Below are 26,863 nucleotides of genomic sequence, written 5' to 3' on the forward strand. Positions count from 1 at the left end.
GGTCCATCTCCTTCCATCTTCAGTGACATTAATAATCCCTATAAGACATCACTCAGAATATGTTCAAGGCGTACCTGTTCTGAATCAAGCTGGGCCATATTCCATTCAGATATGCAGCTTGAGATGAGGTGTCTGTGACGCGTTTGGACACAAGGAGTAGAACAGCATCTCCAGGATGGAGCGAGGACAAGGGATTTTAACCGCCCTGGAAGGAATGGAAGCTCCTGGGAAATACACAAATTGAATTAGTCAAGTAACAGAGCATTGCCATGCCCTGAGATGCGAGTTGATCGTAGGAAGGTCCTAGCACAGAGGAGACAGTGAGCAATGCCAATATAAAGGTACTGTGAGCCATGTTGATGTGCAAAGAATATTACCAACACAGAGCACAACTGAGCATCGTCTGCACAAAAGCCACCCAGGAAGCTGTGCTGGGTGAAAGTACTCCCCATCCCACGCTGCCAGCTCCCACCCATTCCCAGGGTTGTATACGAATTGTTTGTTTTACAACTGTTCGAATGACAATTGACCTTTTCACAATTGAAGGTCAATTGTACCATATATGTGGGGGGAAACCCCCCACAACCCCCGACCCAACGCCAAACCCCCCAACACCCCTATATATATATATTTATATTCGGTCAATTGTGAAAAGGTCAATTGTGACCCTTTAAATTCAGTCAATTGTTCATTCGAACAATTGTAAACGAACAATTTGGGTAATACCATTCCCAGTGCTCATCATTCCTCAATAAAATCACATTCTTTTTGGATCACACATTTCTATTCTTTCCTGCCCCCAATTGCATCTCCTTGCGATTAATGAGCCGGTCTGTTAGCATTAAACCCAAATCCCCAAAGCAGGCTGTTGTGATCACTTATAAATGCCATATAGACCGTAAACAAGTCTGGATAATGCCAAGTTGAAATCTGCGAGGCAGGTATAAAAGACAAAGTCACTCTCTGGTCTGAATGTCAGTTATCTACATGTACACAACTCACCATGTATTACTCACTAAGAGTGAAATGACACCCCCAATGGCTAATGGGGAGTACACGCCGTGCTGCCAAACATGGTTTAATGGCTTGTCAGTACATGCCACAATCAACCTCCTTTCTAATAACTAAACTCTCCCAAAATACAGGTGTTGGCAGAAGTGGAGGTGAAGACATTGGGCAAGATGCCATATACTGCAAAGAAATAAGCAGCCAGTGGTAGACTGGCCATTAGGGCACTCTGGAGATTTCAGTTAGGCCTCTGCACCCTGGGCAGGAGTGGACTGGCCAGTAGTGACTTCTGGAGATCTCCCGGTAGGCCTCTGCACCCTGGGCAGGTGTGGACTGGCCAGTAGTGATCTCTGAAGATCTCCCGCTAGGCATTTGCACCCTGGGCAGGGGTGGACTTGCCAGTAGGGAACTCTGGAGATTTCAGGTAGACCTCTGCACCCTGGGCAGGGGTGGACTGGCCAGTAGTGACCTCAGGAGATCTCCCGGTAGGCCTCTGCATCTTGGTCCAGTAGGGAACTCTGGAGATTTCCTGCTAGGCCTCTGCACACTATGCAGCGTTTTGGAGTAAAGCGCTATATAAACATAATAAATACAAATATGCCTCTTTTGTGTGGTAAACTATTTTATTTCCAAATGTTCTCCTAGGAAAAGGGTTGGATTTACTGAAAATGTGTAATACAGGGTGACTTTAAAAATATTTCCATGGCCTCTTTTTGTTCCCAGTCCACCCCTGTAAGCAGCCCGAATTGTGTATTCTTTTGTCACTTACTATTGGTATGTATAACTTGCTGAGCAAACTCTTGTTTCTACCATATTACATCACCTGCCAAAAAGTACTATTCCTCTACAACAACTAATAGCTCATCAGCTGCGGTCTAAACACCTGCCTGAAGACACCCCTAATACCAAAGCACTGTTGATGAAAGCGATAATTTGAGTTTCACCCAAATAGTTTAAAAAGCAAAGTACTTGGATGGACAGTCCCTTGATCTAGTGGTTTCCCCTATATCCAACCTCCTTGGTACAGACCACAATTCTTGCTCCTGGTCATACCACGCTCCATCCACATTCCCATTGTGTGGCAAAATGTCTGCTTAGGCCCCATCACAACCTGCCATCATCCCCATGATTAATATGAAATCAATGTCTCTCAGATACGGTCAACTAAATCCTCCTTGTTACAGCCGACTCAACTCCGTCGACTCCTACAAAAATATTCAACCATCTTGAAAGTAAAGTATTCGCTACTCTCCATGTATTGGCTCGCCAAATATCTGATCAGATCCGATGAATATACCACGATGACCTTCTAGCCGCTGAACAATAGAGGCTGTTCCTTAAAAGACAATTGATCCAAATTCAATCACATAAGAACCAAACAGCATGCGAAAACTCATAGGGCCAAAATGGACAGCATCAGCCAGTTCCATTTCACCTGCAGCTGTAATGATGGACGTCCTCCATTACACACGGATTGAGACCTTCCACCTTTTAGGCTTGTCTGTACTGGTGTCTGGACTATTTTATCCCAGTGAAACCTATTAAGGTCTCACTGGGGACCAAGCTCATGTGTATGTGGCCCTCTGGGGACTCTTACGGAACCCAAAAGGTGAGGGCTTCCGCCAAGGCACACCTAAGTCTCGCTGGTTCAGGGCCTGATGCACACAGATATACTGATTTAGATTGTGGCTGCATGACTCCTAGCCATTTAGGCTCAAAGAAAGCCTTTTTAGGTCTCGCTGGAGCAGGTTTTGCTCACTTGCTGCCAGACTTATGGAGATGCAGAACGAGGGGAGCCCTGGTTAGTCAGCTGCTGCACCAGGCTTGACAAGGGCACCCAGATAAAATTCCTGATCACATCAGCAGCCATTTTGTAAGAGCCAGTGGGATTGCTTACGCTGGGAAGAGATTTGCTGAATGGCGCCTTAAGGAGCTGGTTTTGTTTCCTTGCTCCTTTTTTCACTCATGGAACAATCTATGTTGTGGAGGATTTGTCAAATTGGCCTTTGAAGAACATGTTTAGATTGCATTCAGCTTGTACCTTGAACTTTCTGCTTTATGCTGCATTTTAATGTCGTTGAACAGTGAAGCATAATTATCGAGTCTCCCCTTCCTTAACATACTTGTATTTCGCATGTGCTCCATTTTAGAATGGTCACACATGCCTTGCGGTGTAGAAGAGGTGAAGCTACACACGCGTGTATGGATATTGGAAGGTTATGTTCTCACAATGGACAAGCAGAATGTTCTGCTGCAGACCTTAGATCAGTGGACTCCTACCCCCTACCCCACCATATAGGGGCCTAAAGGATGTCATGGGAGGGGGTGGCAACTCTTTAAGAAGGGATTAAGATGACTGTTTCTAATATAAAAAAAGGATTAAGGTGACTGCTTTTAATCAAGAATATAAGCAGTAGACCATCTTCTTATATTTTAAGGAACCTGGGGCCCACCTGGACATCCTTTGAGCCCCCTGGTGGGAGGGGGACAATATTTTTACTCAAGGAGGGGGTAAATTGGTATTAAAAAGTTTGAATGCCACTGCCTTAGATGGTTAGTCTTGTGGAAACACTGCTCTATCTGTGAAGAATAATGAGTCTGAGAAGACAATTTGGCTCAGATCAGGCGACTACTGATAAACAGTAATAGCAACAGCAAGAGACTATAAATGTTTGTTGAGCACAAAGCACGCGCATGCACATAAGGCAAGAGCTGGTGACAAGAGACAGAACCCGACACTTGCCTCAGATAAGAGAAGTCCCTTGAATATATAAGGCATGTGGGGTTAACAAAGAACACACATACACTTGTCTCTTGGATTTAGCGAAGATCAGGATATTGTAGCTTTCCCTCCCCAGCAGAGGAACCTAACCGCAAGTGGCAACTTCCTGTCTTTAACGGCACGTAGCAAAGTCAGGAGATGGGTTTTACACCATTTAAGATCTGATAAGCAGGCGAAGGACAGGAAGCAGAAAATTACACGTGCACAGTTAAGAGAGTGTGAAAACAAGTCACACGCGGTACTCCTTCAGAAGCCCATTTAATATAATGCAGTTTGAAGTTGTGTGCTAGCAAGAGACACTCTTTCCCCGTACACAGAACGGACGCCTGGTTAGTATAGTAGAGACAAACAGTCGTCAGACACAACATCTGTCTCTTAAGTTTGCACATAGGAATATAATATGTTCAAGCAAAGCAAAGGAACACTATCAAGCGCTAGGCTTTAAGCTCCCACATGGCAGGCTATGAGGCTCTAGTCTGATCCCTTTATTACATATAAAGTGCAAGCTAAATGCAGGGGTGGACACAGCGATAAGGAGGCTCGAATCCTGGGGGTTAGGAAGAGATTGATCATCACGGATCCAGAGGCGAGAGAGATACGCAGGCCCAACCAGGTGGCGCAGGGGCAGCTATTCCGCTTGATCTGTTGGCCGCCTTTGACACCATTGATCATGCAGTTTTGTTGCGACGTCTTGCACGGGCTGGGCTCTCCAGAGTGATACTAGCCTGGTTCTCTTCTTTCCTTCCAGAACGCTCCCAATCTCTTGCTTTACCACCCTTCCGCTCCTCTCCTGCACTTCTCTGTGGGGTTCCTCAAGGCTCCGCCATCTCCCCCATTCTGTTTTACATCACGTTCAGCCATTGACAAGGCACATCACCCCTGACGGCTTCACTTGCTATGCCTACGCTAATGATACCCAGATCTTGGTTCGCTTGGATTTGGCGGTACCAGAGATAGCTGTCAGGCTTAGGACATACTTGAAGGCCGTGGGGGAATGGATGTACTCCAATTGGCTGAAGCTGAATGGGCAGAAGATGGAGATATTGGTGGTGGATCCTTCTGATGCTTCTGCTTTTTGGTCCCTCTTCTTTTGGCCCCTCTCACTGGGTTCCTGCCCCACTCCTGTGCCTGTTGTCAATGATCGGGGGGGGGGGGGAATCAAATCACTTACCCTCTTTCCATGGCCACTCAGGTCAGTACCATCGGTCAGGCGGGGCATCTTAAAGTTAAGGTTCTAAGGAAAGTCCTGCCTTTTTTTACCCCCCCCCCATTGCCGGGCTACAGTGGTCTCCTCATTAGTATCATCTCTTGATTACTGCAATGCGTTGCTTCTGGGTCAGCCTGCCCATTTGATCCAGCGCCTTCAAATCCTACAAAACGTCCACCCCCTGCAGGGCCAACATTTCCCACCATGCTACGCTCTCTCCACTGGCTTCCAGTGGCAAAGGGGGTGCAGTTTAGGTCTCTCTGCATGGTTTTCTGTGCCTTACACAGGACCGGGCAGTCTATTTGCAGGCTAAATTTGAGTTTTATGTAGCTTGTCGCTTTCTTCATTCTGCAGAAGTCTTTTTGCCAGAGGTTCCCCACTTCAGATTGTCCTGGGTCGGCGGTTGTGCCTTCTCAGTGGTGCGGGCCATCCTTTGGAACTCTCTCCCTGCAGTGCTCCAGATAAGATTTTGAGGTGGGAGTATTTTACTCCCTAATTTTAAACTTTGCGAGTAAATGTGATTTTAAGAGAGTAAAAATTACTTTTCTCCTTTGCAAGAGAGTAAATTGTATATGACATCCAGGCGACGTGTGCAAAAACTATATGGAAATCATTTCTGCATCATAGCCGGTCAGGCAGCATAGCGAGTAGAGCGATTGCTTTGACAGCCTTGCTTTGAGGTCCAAACTCAGCCTTTTATGCTTCTGAGGTCGATCAATGAGCACCACACACCGTGGGTAATAATAAGCAGCGCTCAGATGCCTGAGGGTTCTAGCGCTATATAAATGCAAATTATTATTATTATTATTGTGACAGAATACATCTTTCATTATTTCTCTTAAGGTCTGGCCACTTGATCTCTCCTGTATATGTTCAAATGTTGAAAACATAAAACCTAGTCAATTACATAGTAAAGCAAACATGAATTGTATTGTGTGTTTTGAGGTTCGAAAGCAGAATTGTCGTTTGAAGTTTAATGAAAGTCCTCATTTCCTGGAGCTATTACTACCTGATGGTATGCCAATGTTATGATATAACAGTGCACAGAGGCAAGGACTCCATGCTAAATTCTACATCTAATCTCATGGTCAAATAGTTATTTACATAGAACATATTTATCACAATTATCACCAAATCAAAGTCGGAACTCCTTTATTGGCCTTGAAAGGATGAAAGGCTGAGTTGGCCTTGCCGGGATTTTGAACCTGCAACCTACAGATTGCAGCAACGAGTGCTCAATCGGCTGAGCTATCTCATTGGCTAACATCCTTCAAAGGTCGATTAACTGAGTATCGACTGAGGTATAATAATCACAGTACCTAGATGTTGGACGAACCATGTATGAAGCGCTACATAAAGTTACATACCTATCTGGATTATCACGGGACAGGTTTTGCTGAGTTTCTATTTCAATGTAACTTTCTTTTTTTATATATATATATTTATTAGGTTTTGCATCAAAATACATTTCCAACATACATGGGTTTCACTAGCTTATTTCAATCATGATTTATCAAAGACAGTAATATTGAATACTATCATAACTACAATATCATCTACATAACTCATTAACTTTATCAAACCTACAATTTATAACAACTAATTACAAATCCCATGTGAAAAAAGAAGAGATAAAATACTATACTTCACACACAGACACACAACACATCAGAGCGGACAAAACACAACAACAACAAAAAGGGGAGAGGGAGATCTTCCATTCCCCTCTCCCTCCCTTATTCATATAAAGCATTAAATGGACCCCATAGTGAAAGATATACATCTTTTCTACCTTTGGCCTTCAAAGAAATGTTTTCATATTTAGACAAGATCTGCAGTTCTAGCAGCCAGTCATCCACATTGGGCTTCTTCCTAGTATTAAGAATCAGTTTAATCGCTACCACCATGGGCTTATCAATCCAGGTATTATGTGTTATTGCAGTTAAGCACCTCTCCCTATGCATAAGCAGAACCACATTGGCAGCCGACCTCTGAATGGTTATACTAAAGATCATATCAATTCTGTCTATAACTTCTTTCCAAAAACCTTGTACCCTCGGGCAACTCCAAAGCAGATGCAACAGAGTTCCCCTACCATTACCACAGCTCCAACATCCTTGATCCGTCCTCAACTTTAACTTAAGCATCTTCACTGGTGTCCAATAAATCGTCCCCACAACTTTCTGCCTTATCAAATGCAAGCCCATATCCATTCCTGCATTCACTCCAACCGTAAGAAGATCCCTCCACTCTTCCTCCGATATGGTCATGTAAATGTCACTTGACCAAGTATCTTTCAGCTTAGTCCATGCCCCCATATGATCCAACCCCATAGGCATGAAGCTTACATTGTATTCTTGGCCAACTAACAAATCTCCGGCCTACCTTCCAATCCTTTATCGACCGTACCTATTCTTTGACTCAGTAGCAAAATTAGTTCTGTTCGCTCCTTTCTAAACCAATCTTGCAACTCCTCAAAGCTTAGTATCCTAGCACCATTCAGCAAATCTCTTAATCTCAATACACCCCTCTTGATCCAACTCTGCCAATGTAAACATCGATTCCACAGGGGTAGTACCTCATTACGTCATATTGATGCATCATAACTGAACCCAAAACATTGACTGCTCTCCTTAAACCATGTCATTAAAGCTTACCTAGTAGCTACTATTGATTGTAGCTTTAATCTTTTCCCCGACAATTTTCCCATCGTATAGAGACTATCTAAGTGATAAGGGTCACAAATCTTTCTCTCTATTCCTAACCAAATAGGACCTTTGACATCATCATTATCAAAATAATGTGAACTCTTTAAGTAAAAATGCTGTATGGTATTTCATCAAATCCGGAAAGCCAAATCCTTCTTTAACATCTCGCAACAGAATATATTTTGGGATACACGGTCTCTTACCTACTCCCCACAAGCAAGATTGGAATATTTTATCAATCTTCTGAAGTAATTTATTTGAAACCAGTAAAGTTAATGATTGTGTAGTATATAGTACTTTAGGTAAGAAAAACATTTTTGCCCATAAATTCAAGTGGAGCTTTTCCCATGTTTTGATAATCAGTAGTTTTTCTATTGTTTTATCAATATTAAATTGAACATTTTTTTTAAAATCTCTAAACATATATATATATATATATATATATAGAAAAACACATATAAATGGAGGGTTGTAACACTGCAAAAAACCCCACAAAATATGCCAAAAGTATTCCCAGCACTCAAGACCAAACCACCTTCTTACAAAAATACTTCGTTTTTATTCATTATAAAAACAAGCAACCAACTGTGCAAAATATGCAATGAAGGGTAGGTATACATCAAAACCTCCCCATGGCATACAGGTTTAAACAACACTCACCCCCCAGGGTGGAAAATCGCCACGCGTTCCGCCTGGATATACCAAGCTTCCTCAGGCTGATCAAACTCCACATCCGTGTAAACACAACCCATTTAAAACTTAAGGAAAGCAACTCGAGCGAGCAGCTCCTCCCCCCTCTCATTGTCTCTGATCACGTGGAATGTGCTCCTGACAGATCCTGATCTTGAGAAGGTATTAGATAAAGCTCCCAATGTGACATACCGTAAAGCGCCAACTCTTAAGAATATACTGTCACCAAGTATGGTGGTCACAGAAGTTAACAAGTCAGGCCATTTTTTGAAACAGGATTTGGGAGGTTTTCGTAAATGCGCGAACTGCAAAATGTGTAGCTTTGTATCTAAAACTCCATTTGTCAGTTCCAATGGTTTATCATGGAGATACAAACATAGAATCACATGCTTGACTAAGTTTATAGTATATGCTATTACCTGCACCTGTGGTCTTCATTATATTGGATCGACCATAGGTATGCTTAAGCTCAGGATTCTCCAACATTATAGAGCCATTAAGAATGGAGATACAACCAATCCTCTGACAGGACACTTCATAGAGAAACATGGTGGTAATGTGGAGGAAATGTCATTTGTTGGTCTTGCCCATGTCCCACAACACAGAAGACTGGGTAACCGAGAACTGAAACTTAGGCAATTAGAGGCATCTCTAATCTGTAAATTCGACACCTTAAGGCCTAATGGACTCAACACTGATTCAGAGATGTTTGTATTTCTCCAGTAGATTGGATGGATGTCTATGTAAATGTATGGAACAACAGGACCCTGGTTAGCAAGTTTGGTATATCCCCCTATTACTGTTGTTGTTGACAAGAGGGAATTACCTATTTTAGTGAGCAATATGGTACTGCTATTGCAGTACTATATTACAATTCAGGATTCATTACATCAGTATTTGATCATCTAATGTGATGTTTGAGTTTGAATACTATGAGCACTTGCACTTTGAATAGCTTCTGTAAATATATTGTAACTTGCTGTATAGGATCATTAAGAGAATATTTCCCTTTTAGCATGCATTAGTCACGTCTAGCAATTATAACTACGGTGGCAAATATATGTCTTTTATATTAATCAGACCGAACATCTTAATGGATATGCACTTTCATAGATACATACAATCGCAATGGAAATTATTCTAAGCATGTGAAAGCCTTATATATAAGATTGTACTAAAAGAGATATAGTTCTTCTCCACTAGAGGGCACTATGTCCCACATCTATATAGGAGAGCTTTGGTGTTTTATGAATTTGTTGTCGTGCCGTGTTTGGCTTTTAGAGTAACACATCACAAACCCAGGGACGTAATGGGTTAAATTCTTGTCAAGGTTGATAAAGTTTACCCATGGTATAGAAAGGTGCACTAGTGCAATCAAACACAAGTAAATGTTTAAAGAAATTCATGATTTTAATTAGGGAAATGCAACGTGGAGCGAGGAGTTCTCTGTCCCTTTACTCGCATATTAAGATGGCACATATTTTATGGCCAGTGTACTGTGTTCATAGTGAACACAATGACTATATAGTCATTCTACCATGGTGGCCCGCTTGATGTAATTTTCAATGCGGAATTAAGCGATCACGTGATCAGAGACAATGAGAGGGGGGAGGAGCTGCTCGCTCGAGTTGCTTTCCTTAAGTTTTAAATGGGTTGTGTTTACACGGATGTGGAGTTTGATCAGCCTGAGGAAGCTTGGTATATCCAGCTTGAGTGCTGGGAATACTTTTGGCATATTTTGTGGGGTTTTTTGCAGTGTTACAACCCTCCATTTATATGTGTTTTTCTATATATTAAGGAGCTCAGTCAAAGCTTCCTTTCCTAGCACCAGCTACGAGTTAGGCAGTGCACTAAATTTGGCTACTTTGTTTTTACATATATATATATATATATATATATATATATATATATATTGAATTTTACTCCACCAGTGGACCATTTGCAATTCCAGGATTTCAATACATTTCCATCACATGTCACGGATAGAGGAAAGATTTCAGTTTGTCCCAATTTACCTTGTGCCCTAACAACGCACCAACTTCCTCAAACATTTGCTTCAGCAGTGGTCCTCACACCTCAGGGTTTCGAAAGGAGAATCATCATATCATCCGCATAAGTCAAAATCTTGATCTCTGTATTTCCAATACAAATTACCTTAACTTCCTCACACTGCCTTATATATGCCGCCAGTGGTTCCAAAGCTAAATTAAACAAATGGCGACAGTGGACATCCTTGCCTGGTACCTTTTGACAATGGAAAAGATTTAGATATCACCCCATTAATTAACACCTTTGCTGTAATGTCTTTATGAATACAATCCACCATTTGCATAAATATGGGACCAAACCCCATTTCCCTCAATGTATATTCCAATTAACTCTGCCAAAGGCCTTTTCAGCATTAAAAACATATAACTGTGTCTGGTCCTCTATTGCTGTGCGCACCTATAACATCTAGCACCATCCTAATGTTATCATATCCGAATCTCCCTGGAGTAAAGCCTGCCTGCGATTCATCAATTAAGCCTCCCACACATTCCATCAACCTATTTGACCATATTTTAGTAAAAATGTTCAGATCCACATTCAACAATGATATTGTTCTATAGTCTCCACACTTTTTTTGGTCCTTGTCTGGTTTAGATATCACAACTATCAAAGGCTTCTTTCATTGATTCACAAAAGCCCCTGATATCAGAAAATCATTAAATACCTCACATAGAATTGGCGAGAACTGTTTATAACAATGTATACAATTCAGAAATCAGGCCACCTGGCCCTGGTGACTTCCCATCATTCAGTTGTTGTATTGCATTATGTAGCTCATTAACATCAATCTTTGTTTCCATCTTAATTTTCCATTCAGTCTGTAATTTTGAGATATTAATCTTACTAAAGAAATGATTTAGATCTTCATTACTAGGAGGAAGTTCCTCTTAGTATAATCGTGACTAGAAATCACGGAAATATTCACATATTGCAACATTTTAAAATAAAGTTTCCCCTTCATCATTTGTACGGAAGTAATACATGTTTCAGTTGTTATCCCCTTTGATCTATTGGCTAACATCTTACCATTTTTATCTCCAAGTTCCCAGAATTTTTGTTTGGTATAACACATTCCTTTTTCTGCCATTGTATGTACGTGGTTCATCATTTCACCCTCCAACTTCCTCAATTTCACCTTATTTGACTCTGTTTGAAAAATTGAACAAGTTCTCTGTAACACCCTCCTCCATCTTTTTAATAATCTCCAAGTTTTTCCCCTTAGCATGTGCGGACCTACTTATCAGCTCTCCTCTTAACAATGCTTTAAAGCAATCACAAACAATATTAATGTCTGCCGAGACCTCGTTATCATCGACGAAATTCTAAATAAAAGTTTCTAGACCTGTAGTAACCGACTGATCCTTAAGTCCTTCTGCCTGCAACCTCCATCTTTTGGATCTCTCCTTCATATTTATTTGCATATCAAGTAATGCATGATCCGAAATTCCTCTCTCCTTAATCTCTGAGCACACTGACTGACTAACCAGTCTATTACTAACAAGCCAATAGTCAATCCTCGGATATGATTTCTGAACTGGGGAATAGAAGGTGTACTCCTACTCTCCTTGATGCATTTCCCGCCATACATCTACTAGCCTATATTTATATGCAAAATTACGAAACTCCTCACTAATTCTCTCACTGCCATATCTACAATCTGATCTTCCGTCTAATTTACTATCCAATACCACATTAAAATCCCCCCTAAGATTATATTTTCACCCCCCAGTTCATTTAGTAGATCGCTCAACGTAGCAAAAAACTGTACATTTGGCAAGCATGGAGCATACACAGTTCCCACGGTCACCTTCTTACCATCACATAACTGATCTATTAACAATATACGACCCGCATCATCCTTTATTATTTTCTCTACTTTGATTGGCAATCCCTTTCTAAATAATATACTTACTCCTCTCGATTTAGAGTCATAAAAATTAGATACAACTTGCGGATATCTAGAGTTAGTTAAAAGACATCCAGATTGCTCATTTAAATGAGTTTCCTGAAGGAATATTATATCTCCTCTATTCCTCCAGATCCTTACCATAACTTTCTGTCGCTTAACTGCACAATTTATACCCTTCACATTCCACTAAACAAAATTCAGTGGTTTGTTTTTTAACTGCGCTTCCTGGAGAGTCAGATTTTGTATGTTTTAATTGTGAGAGGCTAGAACACCTCCGATTGGTGTAATGACAATCACTCACCCTTGAGCAAAGACTCTGCTGCCACTGACCATTTATAGTCATGTACCCCATTGACTGCAAGGCTAAATGAATGTAAATTAGACTGTGCATAGACATCATTTTACAAACTGTTTTTATAATTAAGAGTGTAAATTAAATTATAAGTGTAAAAATGAGTATGCACACAGCACAGTAACTCTGAAAAATACAATTGTGCAATACTGGTTTGCTGTCACTGGAAAAAACATATGCTAAAAATATATTATTTCTTAATTGCAACTTAGTTTTCCATTTTATTAATTATACAATCCTAAAATGCTAGGAAAATAAACATACAAAGTTCAGCAGAAGCTAAATGGAAATAAACCATTCCTTTTATTAGTGTGCAGTTTTTTTGAAAGGCTTCAGAGGCTTTTATCCTTGGCTTTCAATTACAACCATGTAGATAAAAATCAAAAGACGTGACCTTTGCACTGCCCTCTGCTCTAAACTTGTGTATAAATATACACGGGAAAATAATAAAGCTGTCGTATTTACAAGATCTTCAAGCATTAAAAAAGCCTAGTACGCACCTTATCTGGAGGACTGGGAGGGTGAATGATTATTTGGACTTTAGGAGATCTTTGAAGACCTATTTGTTCTAGTTTCGCTTCTACTTGTTGGGTAGCGCTACTGCAGTGAATGAGCGCTGCAATTTATTGCACAAAATGGCCCAGAGCTCCACTGCAACCCTTAATGTCTAATGTGATGGGGTAGCCCACCACAAATAACCACCCCGACGTGTTCACAGTCCAAGGGTGTTTATTGGTAAAATTAGAAACAGATAGGCTGTAGGTTAATAACATGGGCCTGTATGGTCTTTATTTATTTATTTATTGGGGATTTATAAAGCGCCTATAGAACAAATGGTGTTTCAAGGAGCCACAGGACCAAAAAAGGGGGGACAGGAAAGAAAACAACAATAGCGGTCATACTAGGCCCTTTGTCATTCGGATCGTGCAAGTGCAGTTACAAAAAGTGCAGCGGGGTGGATAGGGAGGTGGGTGGTGCAGGACAGGGGAAGGGATAATGCTAGGGTGGGAGGGAAGTGTGGGGGGCAGGAGGGGACGAGAGGGCCCCTGGAGGTAGGCAAGTGCTAAGGCGAGGCCAGGTGTGCAGGTGCCAGGGGAGGCAGGAAGTGCAGGAGTGAAGACCACATCCTAAGTGCGAGGCTGGGGGTGGACCAGGCTCGGTAGGGATGCACACCCCGCAAGACTAGTCAGGTGAAGTGGACCCAGAAGGGCAAGTGCAGGTTGGGAGAGCAGGGAGGGGGGGGAATCAGGGAGACAGGGGTGATGGGGTAGACTGGGCGAGGAGGGCCTGGTGCCCTGTAGCACTCAGAAGGGACCAGGCAGCCAGTCAATGCGGCAGAGGGGTGCACTAGCAGGGGGGGGGGAGAGGGAAGGAAGACGAGAGAATGAGGGTCTTGAGCAGCTTAAGGAGATTCGGCTCAAGCCTGAGAGGGGCAGGGAGGCCATTCCATGGGTAGTATAGCACAATGGCAACGCGCTCGTCTTGGAAGCAAGATGGCACACAGCAACACAGGTTTGAATCTAGCAACTTCTTTGGTATTAAGCACGTTATTAAAAAATCAATTCTATACTATATATTTCCAGAGGGAGGATCCTGCCGAAGAGAGAGATCTATCCCCACTCTCTTCTTGGAAAAACGTCTGATCTGCAGAGAGTTGAAGCTAGAGGACCCGAAGGGCTCTAGCAGGGGGTTATTTAGGGAGAGAGAGAGTTGGATGTAGCAGGGTCCCAGGCCCCAGAAAGACTTGTGGATGATGCAGAGGGTCTTGAACTTGATCCGCGCAGCCACCGGGAGCCAGTGGAGAGATTTTAGGGCTGGAGAGATGTGGTTCCTGGGCTTGAGGCCAAGGATAAGTCTTGCCGTCCTATTCTGGACTAGTTGAAGGCGGCAAAAGGAGGATAAAGGCAGATTGAAGAAGAGGTTGTTGCAGTATTCCAGCTTTGAGGGGAATCAGAGCTATGGAGACATTGAGTTTCTGGGGGAAGGTGAGGAAAGGGAGAATACCTTCGAGGAGGTGTAGATGAAAGTGAGCCTTCTTGGCAAGATCTGCGATGTGAGGAGAGAAGGAGAGAGAAGGTTTGCAAGGGAAATTGGCGCTAGAGTCGCCCTCTCCATCTCACTCCCGCTGGTTTACCCCCACCCTACGGATGTTGTTCGCTATTTGATCGATTGCCCCTATCTGCTTTTCATCTACCTTGATCTATTGGCGTTTCCCTGAATCAGTGGCTGCCCAACTCTCTAGGGATCTTCTAGTTTCCCTGACTGATCCCGTTTAATGTTGTAGGAAGTTAGGGGTGGTGCTTTCTTTCACCCAATGTCACTCTCACTTCTCTCACGCCCGCTCATACCTGACCCTACTATATGGGTCTCCAAGATGTTCTCCTCCCGCGTCCTACTGTCCTTCTTTTCCTCACACTCTGCCTTCCTACCTCCACTTTTGGAGTTCAACACTCTCTCTGTTCCTCTACCTCCAACTACCACTGTGCTACCAATACCTCTGCTACTATTTCCTTCCCACCTCTTCACCACTATTCCACCTTCTAATCCCACTCTGCTGTTACTATTAATTCCATGCTACCATGACTACCTCTCTGCTGTTCCTGCTACTCCTAATATTTATTTGTATTTATCTATCTTTTTATAATTGCAATGGGGTCCGCAGGCATCAGAGTGCAAAAAGATTTGCTGGAAGCAACAGATTGTGAGAAGAGAAAGATGTATTCTAAACAAAATTGTTTTCAAGCTTTTCCTAAAAACGTGCAAGTCTGGAACCATCCTCAGCTCCATAGTCCGCATATTCCATGTTGCAGCTGCCAGTGCTGGAAAAGAGTGACCGCCACCCCTAACTCGCTTGGTATGGGAACAGCAGAGGAGCAAAGTGTCACTTGAGCTAGTGGTCCTCATAGATTGCTCAGTTGAATACTGTCCCGAAGGTATATCGGGGCTGAGCAGTATAAACATTTGTGAGTCATAGTACTGATTTTAAAACGAATCCTCTTCTCAACAGCCAACCAATGAAGATCTCGTCTCTGTTCATTAACAGGAACACCTCTTGGGATACTTTTGACGATGCGCACTGCATCATTTTGCAGTACCTGCATCCTGTGGATGCACCTTTTATTTGCCCTGGCCAGGATAGCATTACAATAGTCCAGCCTTGGAATAAGCCCTGCTGTTGTTAACGTGATGCAGTTGGCCTGGTAAAGGAAAGGTTTAATTAACGTAAGTAGCCTAATATGGTATTGTGCTTTCTTTACAATACTGCTGGTGTGGGCTTCTGAGCTCAGAGAAGATTCAATCATGATGCCCAGTGTTTTGACTTCACTAGAGGTATGGATCAGGTGTTGTTCGATTCGGAAACCTACATATTCAGCATTCAACTTCGCTCTTGATTGGGTGGACCCAAATATAAAGAACTCTGTCATGGATCCATTAATGCATAGTCCATTTTCCGTCATCCACACGTTAACCGATTCGTAAGCGTAGGAAACTTCTTCTGAGTCCATACTATAGTCCACTACGTTACCATTGCTACCCTCCCTAACTCTCTCTACCGTCCACCAATACCAACTACCTGCTACCACTCTACTCTTCCTAAAACTATCACTTCTCCCAACAACGACCTTTTATTTAACCTCTATTCCACACACTCCTTACACTCATACTCCACAGACCCCCTCTCTCCAATAGCTTACGCACCATTTTCGCTCTCGTCTCCTCTGATCTCTCGGACATCCTCCTCCACCTCTTCTCCTCAACCAACTAACCCACATCACACACTCACTGGGCTTCCTTTCAATAAAGCATCCCCTCTCAGGATTGGTCAACTCACCCTGACCTATAACTTACCTTCCTTAAGGAGGGTGACAGTGGAAGGCTAAGAGGAGGGTTTATAAGACTTGCCACTTTCATCCAGGGTCTTGTAATATACAAGTGTTTTCTCTGGTGGTCTAGTGGGTTTGTAATGGTCACAGTGTGCTCTATTGAATATACAATGCATATGTGCACAACCAACTGCTGATTGTGTTTCCCTGTCTGCATGTTGTGTTTTAATGGCATTGTTGAAAATTCAAATACAGATACTATCAAAAATAAAAGTCTAGGTAACGAAGTTCTATAAAGAGCCTCGGCAGTGCCTGCCACGCTTGGTGTATGGACCCTGTAATTCTGTCTCACTGCACACCACTGGATGTCTGGGTACTGACACCAAACTGTTGTAGTAGTTGGTATGTTCTGGCTGTGACCCAACTCATCTTTTCGACCAGTTGTAAGAACTTCACTATCAGAGCCAGGGCTTTGGTGAAGATCACTGGGTGTTTGTTAACCCAAAAGAGTGTACCCTGAACTGACACTGCTGACCTACAATGGTGAAATTGAGACTTTTCTGGTGATTCTAATGAATTGGGATATGGCAGTAGACATCTCAGAGATTAATAGATATCATGAGGTATGCTCTGTTTACCATCAGGATAATAATTTTCAATCTGTCCATTTTTAACCTCAGAGTCTGGACCCACAGATTCACCGGTGTGAGACTTACAATCATCTGGAATGCCCACAATTCTTTCACGGCTGTGGAAACCACCAAGTAGACTGCCATCTCTTTGATCCCCCCAGGGTACGGGAACAGTTGCCTTTTTTACCAGAAGGCTCAACAGTGCGCAGGGCAAATCTCATGAAGGAAAAAGTATCTTTGTGAACTCCCCCTTGTATCCATCTTTCAACGTGTGTTGGAAGCACAAGGATCGATGCCCATTTTCTTTTATTGGAAAGGAAATGCCTGAAGTCGACCTCCCACTGGTACAGACTTCTTCACCAAGTCTGGAATTCTTCACTGTTCCCCATTTCCAAAGAGGTAGAAGGATTCTGTTGCCGCCTTCTTCCAAAGGATGATATATCTCTTCCTGGATGTCTGCCCCAACAACTCAGGCTCCCTGAGCTTGCTGAGGTGCTACTTCAGAGGGGCCTCCTTTATTTGAAGAGGAGAGGAGCATTTTCTGTCCTAGACATTTTGCTTTACTATCCTACCATGTCAAGATATGGACCAAATAACACCCATTCTTGGAACAGGACATGGAACAATACATTCTTTTGTGATCCAGGTCCTGAAATGTATCTGACGCCCGATGGCCACTGGGGCACTAACTATTGTTGCTACTACTGATATAGCATTCATAGAATTCTCTGACATTAAGTTGGCCACCCTGAGGCGAAAGGTACAAACCCTAAGCAGCCTGTGTCCTCATCCATCAGTGAATACATCTTTGGGGGGAGCTGTTGTGCTCTTGCCAAGATGGCAACTTTCCAAGATCCCTTCTGCTGCAGGTCTCTGGGCTGACACTTATCTGCGGCTCCGAGAGCCCATCCTGCTACAATGCTGCTGCGTGTTCCATTTGCTGAGTTGCCAAATCTCCCAGTGTGGGGTGAATGGCAGTGCTCCACCTACGGTTGGCCGTGAAGGCTGCTGGCTGCGCAGCGGCTGGAGCTCTGCATACAGCCTTTGCATGGAAATTGGCACTCAACTTTCTGGCAATGACACATGGGGGCAATGCTGCTTGGACTCTCCCTCAGAGTTCATAGAATATCGTCACTCATATCCTGACCCCCCTTTCTCGTTACTAGCCATTACTGACAGGAAGCGGCCTCTGCAAGCAAGGTAGATCCCCTATGGAAAGCCTAGAGTACAGGGATGAAGACGAGGGATATGGAGGAATAGAACCATTCAAGACAGCCATGTCCCACTAATAAGATCAGGCTAGGTCAGGCACTTGACTCACATACCTTACACCTGCAACCTATTAGTGATTGGCACATGTATAAAGGGGGTGAATTTAAACAGAAAGAGAGTCAAGGTGAGAAGAGAGCTGAGAGGCGATAAGGACGAGCAGCTGAGATGCTGGGCTGGCCCAGAGCAAGCTGGTGGGGAACGAAAGGCCAAGACACTGAAGTCTGCAGAGTAAGTGAGCAAGAAGAAGCGTGGTGAGGGAGCCGGGTCTACAAGAAGCCGGAGAAGTAATCAGATAGGAGCTGGGGTGTACTGAGTCCTTTCACCCCATTGCAGAGGAGTTGCTTGATCCCCTTGGGTCTGAAGAGGAGGATAGAGGGTCTAAGGGGCAGGCGGTAAGACACTGACCTTAGACAGCAAAGGCGGCGTTGAAGAGAAGTCAAGAAACAAGACCGTTGAGTTTCTATGCATGGGAAACCCGGTTTTGAAAGACTGAATACATTGTAGCTGTGTAGTTGTGAGTGAAAGAGCTCTCATTGTCCAAAGTCTCCAGCAACATGTTAATGAGGGAACAATGAGAAATAAAGTGTTATGAGAATACAAAATAACAGAGTGGTCACGTATCAAGGGAGATAGGCATTGGAAAGCCTCTGTGAAATGAAAGAAAGCTCTGTGGCAGAAAGGAACCCTGGAAAAAACAGTTGAATGTTTGTGAATCCAAGGGGCTTTGAGCTTGGGCAAAGGAAGCCTTAAAAGTGTGTGGAAGTATTGAAAGTGAGCAAGGGAGCCTCGGAGGAAACCCGTTGAAGTTTACTTGCGTCTCGCTGCCTGCCCTAACATCATGGGACTAAGCCGATGTGGTCCCTGGTACTCCCAGGTTGCAGCTTTGCCGGTTTGTGAACTGTACCATCAACAGACCTGGACCCGTGGTAATGACTATCCTGAACACTGAAGCAAAGTCACGTGGTCTCCTGCAAGTGCTCGGAAGAGACTCAGCAAACATGTGTCTAGATGCTGTGAGCCTGCATGTAAATGATGTGCTTAAAGTGGTCCCAGTTAAATGGAAGTGAAGCTGTATTCCCATAGTTTGTATGCACGCTCTAAATGGTGCCAACCACGACTGTAACCAGCTGATTATGTTTAGCATGTGTTGATGTGTGTCTTGTGTCTGCAACTACCCAAGTCCCCTACGTGTGTATCTGTGGCATATCCTACTAGTTGTCTACTTTGCAATTGCCAAGTGGTATACGTATTGTCGTTCTGTAACAGGGGGAGGGAATCAAGCCCAGGGACCACATCTCTCCAGCACTGAAATCCCTCCACTGGCTCCCTGTGGCTGCAAGGATCAAGTACAAGACCTTCTACATAGTTCCCAAGGCTTTCTGGGGCTGGGGCCTGCACTACTTACAACACCGTCTTCCCAAATATACTCCCTCTAGAGCACTCCGCACAACTGCCTGTGCCGAGAATGAGCCGTTTATCCAAACAGACACTTGGAGGTAGATCATAATCCTCTGCAGGGGCCACCCTCTGGAAAGTCTCCCTGCCTCTCTCCGTCTCAAGCCGGATATCCTCAAATTCTGAAAACTCCTCCAGACCTTCTTCTTCTCCTCTGCCTTCTCTCTACCTCTCCCTTGCTAAGATCTGCTTTCTACCTGCTACCACCTCCTTCAGCTCCGCTTGCTGACTGGTCGCCTGGCTCACCGCAGAACCTTACAGGTCCCAGGCACCCACACCAGTCCCTGCACTTGCCTCCGGGCCCCGCACTATGCACTTCCCTAAGAGACAACCCTCTGCGCTAACCTGGCCTTTGTGCACCAGGCTCAATTCCCTTCTCCCATCACACACAATTCCTGTCTGGCACTTACACAATCTGAATGCACCTTACCCAAAATGTTTGTTGGCTATCTGTTCCTTGTGTCCCCCGGCCCACCCCCTTCATTGTGCTCCTGATACACTTGTGTTAGGGGCACATTATAAAGGCACAACTTGTTTGAAGACTTTACTCACATTGTATTAAGACCTTATTTACATTGTAACTGTATGGTATAACTGAATTGTATAACTAAGTACCTCAAATGTAACCATTTCAAGCGCCCAGATGCCTGAGGGTTAGGTGCACTATATAAATGTAATAAATAAACAATAGCCTGCTCATATCCCCTTCTATCCTAACTGCTGGTCACGTACTTGCATTGTCAGTTTGTTATACTTGTACCCCCCCCTCCTCACTACCCCCACCCCAACCCCTGCCAAACTACCTGGTAAGGCACTTTAATTACCAGAAATGTCGTCATGCCTAGTATGGTTATTATTATTGTATATCATTCTGAAATGTCCATGGCCTTTGATTGTATCCCATGATCCCCTCCCATATTGGAGCGCTTTGAAGCACTTGTTTTGTGCATAAGCACTTTATAAATAAACAATACAAATAATTTATGGTTCAGCAACATTTGTTTGTTATGGTAAAGGAGGGGTGTGGTGTTGGGACCCGCCCATGTGTGTTGCCCTTTTAATGTGATGTGTCCCTCCCATGTGTATTATACTTTTAAGATTGATTGATTGATATTTTATTTCTATCGAGCTCATACACAAGTGTTTCAGAGCGCGACAAGGCAAGGGAGGGGAACAGGGGAGAACAAAACAGCGATCTTACTAGGCCCAGTGACATTGAGAACGCGCAAGTTCATGGGAGAGGGGGGAGGGGACAAGTGCATGGAAGGGGGGGTGGAAAGTGCGAAGCAGAGGAGAAACAGATAAATAACAATAAATAAATAATAAAGGCAACAAAGAGTGGTAATGCAGCCAGCAATTTGCAAGTGCTAGGTTTAAGGCAGCAGACAGGGTAGGTCTGATAAGTGCAGGAAGAAAAAGGGGGGGCTGTATGGGTACAGATACAGACCCCAGTGCAAGGGGTGGCCCGGAGGCAGTGCAGGAGGGTGACAGGATGAGCAGGTACCTGGGCCCAAAAGACAGAGGGTGGCCAGGTGCACGGTGCCAAGAGAGAACAGATCAGCAGGGGAGAGGGGGAGCGAAGACAGAAGAAAAGAGGAAGGTCTTGAGGTGCTTCCGGAACCAGAGATGGTTCTCCTCAAGTTTTAGAGTGGCAGGGAGGCTGTTCCCGAGGGAGGCCCCAGCCGAAGACAGATCTACCCCCAGCTCGTTTCTTAGAAAAACGACTGACCCTGAGTGAGTTGGAGGTAGAGGAGCGAAGAGCTCGAGAGGGGAGGTATATGCAGAGGGATAGCTGAAGGTATTTTGGACCCAGGCCCCAGAAAGCCTTGTGGACAATGCAGAGGGTTTCAAATTTAATCCTTGCATCCACTGGGAGCCAGTGAAGAGATTTCAGAGCTGGAGAGATACGATCCCAGGGCTTGAGGCCAAGGACAAGTCTTGCAGTCCTGTTCTGGATTAGTTGCAGAGGGCGGAGAGTAGAGGCAGGTAGATTTAGAAAGAGGCTGTTACAATAGTCCAAGCTAGAGAGAACCAGAGCTTGAGATACCATGAGCTTCTGGGGGAAGGAGAGGAAAGGCAGAGTACCTCTGAGGAGGTGCAGTCGGAAATTTGACTTTTTAGAGACCTCAGAGATGTGGGCAGAGAAGGAAAGGGTGGAGTCAATGATGACCCCAAGGTTCTTACCCTCGCAGGTGGGGGTAGGAGGAGGGCCAAGGGAGGCCGGCCAGAGAGTGAGGGGAAAGGATGGTGAAGGCATGCCGATGAGGAGGATCTCCGTCTTGCTGGCATTCAGACAAAGATCATTGGCGGCACAACAATCTTGAATGGCAGTTAGGCAATCAGAGATGAGACAGGGAGAGGAGGTAGCAGAGGGCAGCCTAAAAATGAGTTGAGTGTCGTCAGCGTAGCACTGGAAATTTGAGCAGAAAATGGCAATGCAGTGGGCGAGAGTTGCCAGGTATTGGTTGAAAAGCCAGGGTGAGAGGTTAGACCCCTGGGGAACACCACAGGTAGAGAGGAAGATAGATGAAAGGAAGGACCCAAGTTGGACCTGGGAGGGTCGATCTGAGAGGAAAGAGGTCAGCCAGGCCAGAGCCTGATCAGTGATACCCAAGTTTTCACAGAGACGGTTGAGCAGGATGGTATGGTTGACCGTGTCAAAGGCAGAAGAGAGATCGAGGAGGATGAGTACAGAGGGAATGTTAGAGTCAAGGTTGGTGAGCAGATCTTCATGGATGTTTAGGAGAGCAGTTTCCGTGCCTCTGGCAGCTCTGAAGCCAGACTGGTGGTCATGGAGACAGCCAACAGAATTGGAATGAAGGTTAAGCTGAGAGATGGCCAACTTTTCCAGGAGTTTGCCAAGAAGGGGAGTAATGGAAATTGGGTGATAGTTAGCTGGACAACTATCCAGTTGGGTTTCTTGAGAAGAGGATGCACAAAGGAGTGCTTCAGAGGGGAGGGGAAGGATCCAGAGGCAAAGGAGTGGTTGCAAAAATCAGCAAGGGCCGGAGCGAGGGTGTCAATGTGGTCCTTGATGGTTTTAGAGGAACAGGGATGAACCTGTTTTGAAGAGGCTTTCATAGATCGGACCTGTCTAGCAACCTCGTCAGGGGTGAAAAGAGGAAAGGACGAGAAGGATGGTGGGAGGGTGGCTAAAGGAGGGTCAGCAAGCACAGATGGAGAGGGAAGAGGAGGAGTGTGGGTGGAGAGAGTGGACAGGATGCCCTGGGTTTTTTAAATGAAGTGAGAGGCAAGGGCATTGCAAAGAGCCTGTGAGGAAACAGAAGGGGTAGAGACTGCAGCAGGGTTGGCCAGCTCCTTGAAGATTTTAAAGAGTTCAGCCGAGTTGTTAGATGCCGCAGAGACACGAGCTTGAATGTGGACTATCTTCTTGGTGAGGACAGAGAGTCGGTATTGCCTTTGTAGCAGGCGACAGGCCAGTTTGTAAGAGGATGAACAGGAAGTCCTCCACTTCCTCTCAGCTGCCCTACACTTACGTTTAAGTGTAGCTAGGTCAGAGTCATACCAGGAATTGCACTTGGCTTTGGACTTCAAACGGATCCTCATGACAGGGGCAAGAACATCAAGTGTATCAGAAATTGAAGAGTAGAGCAGAGCAGAGACAGGGCTGTATCAGGATGAGAGACAGCCAAAGGTAGAGGGGGGGGGAGAGAGAAAGTGGTGGCAAAAGCCTCAACTGACACACGCTTCATGGACCGGATGTCCGAGAAGGTAGGTGGCAGTGTTGGGGTAGGCTTGGCTTGGGGGGAAGAGAGAGAGAGATGAGGTGAGAGGAGGGAGTGATTGCTCCAGGAGAGAGGAGTGGTCAGAGGGATGGAGAGGGGAGGTCAGAGGAGATCAAGACATTGAGTGTGTGCCCTGCAGAGTGAGTCGGGCCAGAGGGGAGGATGGACAGGGAGAGGGAGTTGCAGAGGTCACGGAAGAGTACAGAGGAGGAGCAAGGAGAGTCTAAACGTATATTTAGGTCACCGAGGAGGAGTTGAGTGGTAGAGGCCAGGAGGGAGGAGGTGAGGTCTGCCCACTCAGAGAGAAATGAGGTGATTTGACCAGGAGGCCGGTAGATGGTAACCACAGTAAGAGAATGGGGAGGCGAGATAGAAAGCCTACAGACAAGGCATTCAAAATAGTAGTTCAAAAAGTAGGTCTGAGTGGGAATGATTGAGGCAGAAATCCACTCAGGAAAGATCAGGGCTACCCCCCCACCAGACCGGGAGGATCTGGGTGCTGAGAGAATCTTGTAGCCATCAGGAAGGAGTGTGTCAAAGCTCGTAACAGAGCTGGCCGTGAACCATGTCTCAGTAAGACCAAGGAGATCAAGGTCTAGTTCTTCAAGGAGGTGGCAGATGTCAGAGGAGTGTTTGACAGCAGAGCGAGAGTTGAGAGTGGCAGTATGAAGAAGGTTGCCAGCCTTAAAGACCTTCCGGGGAGGGGTACAGATCAGAGGTACGTCCTGCGGAGGAGAAAGAGCCCTAGGAGGGGCAGGGGAGGAGAGAGAGGGCAAGGTAGCCAAGGGGGTAGAGGAGGGGACAGCAGGAGATGAGAAGAAATTGATGAGGCGAGGGAAGCGCCTATCAAAGAGGAGGAGATTGGCCTGAGGGCCTTGGACCATGACAGTGCCATTTAGGTAGACATTAATGATGACTTTAGAGGAGTCGAAGGAAGCCATGAGAACTTCCCAGCGAGTGCCACCATTAATGGGAAGAGGAGGAGATAGGGCAGAGCACAGAGACCATATGAGGAGTCCATAGTTCTGGTGAAGGAACGACAGAGAGGATGTCGGTATTGGTCTGCCAAGCGGAAGCATTGGAGTAGGTGTCGGCGATAGGAAGACCAGGATTAGAGGCCAAGATATCCTTTTTGAACTTGAAGATGGGCCATGCATGCCATGTTGCCATGGAGCCCTCTCACCAGCAAGGTGGCAGGGGTTCGCCTGTGTGGGTGGGGTCCATCCTGACCCCCCAGCTAAGACTGGGTGTTTCCCAGCAACCCTGTGAGACACTGGGCCTCCAGGGTCCTGGTCTCCCATAGCACCCAAGGGGGCCGGCTTTATGTCAATAGCCAGCTGTTAAGTAAACAGGCATTGGTTAAGTAATTACAAGGTTTATTTAAGAATAACACGACAGGCAGCAGACGCGACCCTGCAGTACAGCTGCTACCTTCAAACTGCTTACACCAAACCAAAACATTCTAAGTGGAACATTGCGCTGACATCATACAGAATTGTGAGTGAGTATGGTTCCATACTTATAATAGAACATGCATGAACTTAACACACCTTCCCCCCTTGCATGTTACACAAAATCAAGAACTAAGCATTTTATTCCATATAAAAATCCTTATAGCGATCCGGAAATTTTTTTGTTCTCTTAGCTTGTCTGTCAATACTGAAATTTAGATTTTCCGAGTGTCTTTCATTTGATTTAGTTACATCTCTCAAGTTGTTGTCATCTAAATGCAATGTCACTTGCGGATCTCCTTCACCTTGCTTATCAGTCGACTCACCACCCTTGTCGACGCCCTCCTTGTTGCCTTCATCGACCACAGAACCTAAAGAGCTCCTGACCAGCCTGGAAACAGACCAACATTCTCCACCATCAAGTATAGCCACATTGCCTCGAATGGTTACTATTTTTCTTGGACCTAAAAACTTGCTTTCAGAGCATTTAATGCCAAAACGAGGATTTTTTTATGAGAACTATGTCCCCTTCCACCAATCCCACTTCTTTTATATGGAATGTGGAGTCAAACCTTTGTTTATAACCATTTTGGGCCTCAGATATCAAGGTCATTATCTTCTCCCTATCCACTTTCACACACCCAGCCAATCCTAACCATCCTGGGCATAATCTGGAGGCAGGTTGTCTCCCTTTTAGAGAAACAAATGGCGAAACCTTGGTGGTGGAATGTGGTGTGATACAATAACTCCACACCATTTCCCTCAACAAATTTGTCCAATCAATACCAGAATTTAGGGCTAATTGAATGCCGCCTTTAATGAACTTGTTGGCCCTTTCAACCATGCCGTTTGCCCTGGGATGATAAAGAGCAGTCCTGGAATGCTTGATCCCATAGCACTGTAAGAACTCCTTCATTTTTTGCGAACAGAACTGCACTCCGTTATCCGTAATAATGTCTGTGGGAAACCCTTCTTTGTAAAATACCTCCTCAAAAAACATGATCAACTCGTTGGTGGTAGCCTCCCTTAATGCCTTACACTCTAACCACTTGGTGTGGTAGTCCACCATCACCACCATGAATCTGAAACCATTCCCCAGACCTTGGATAGGGCCAATGATATCCACTGTGAGTTTTTTCCAGGGTTCACTAGGAACTAGAACTGGACTTAATGGAACTTCTTGGACAACTTTACCCTTATCAGCATTGTCACACTCCCTACAGTCTCTAACTTTCTTCTCAACCATGCTGTCCATCCCTGGCCACCAAGATGACTGTCTCACCAACCTCTTGGTACCGTTTATGCCCAAATGGCCCTGATGAGCTAGATCAACCAAGTGAGCTCTAATACTCACAGGGGGAATAACTTTGCTTCCTCTCCTCAATGTCTCACCATTCTCAGCCAAATTTAATTCCAATCTAATCTCATAGAAACAAACAAAATTTCTATCTAGAGACTCTTTTCTGGGCCATCCCCTCCTCGTCCATTCCTTCACTCTGGCAAGACAAGAATCCTCCAGATCGGCTTCACTCCACTCTTCTTTCCCCACAGCATTCTCTGTCAAGTTCGAGATACACCGATCCTCCTCATCCTCCTTGCTGGGGACAAATTCCACCTGATCGAAAGGAAGTCTGGACAGACAGTCAGCAACAACATTATCTTTGCCTGGAATGTAACTGAGTGTAAAATTGTAACCTTGCAGCCCAACCATCCATCTTGCAATCCTAGGCGAGCCCTTTGCCCAATCACAACTGCCTAACAATTGCACCAGAGGCTTA

At 44.7% G+C, this 26,863-nt stretch overlaps 1 protein-coding gene across 2 annotated transcripts in view; it reads right to left on the reverse strand.

Annotated features, from left to right (window-relative positions):
* Positions 1-26,863, reverse strand: part of LOC138452978 (zinc finger protein 300-like) — a 154,167-nt gene that overhangs the window by 123,389 nt on the left and 3,915 nt on the right. For both annotated transcript variants that reach the window (XM_069605351.1, XM_069605352.1), the window contains exon 2: positions 75-224. In XM_069605351.1, the coding sequence (XP_069461452.1) occupies positions 75-98 (24 nt within the window). In that variant the 5' untranslated portion in view covers positions 99-224. The remainder of the gene's footprint in view (positions 1-74; positions 225-26,863) is intronic.

Source organism: Ambystoma mexicanum, chromosome 4p (assembly GCF_040938575.1).
Source record: "Ambystoma mexicanum isolate Mex_15411 chromosome 4p, UKY_AmexF1_1, whole genome shotgun sequence".
Lineage (NCBI taxonomy): Eukaryota > Metazoa > Chordata > Amphibia > Caudata > Ambystomatidae > Ambystoma > Ambystoma mexicanum.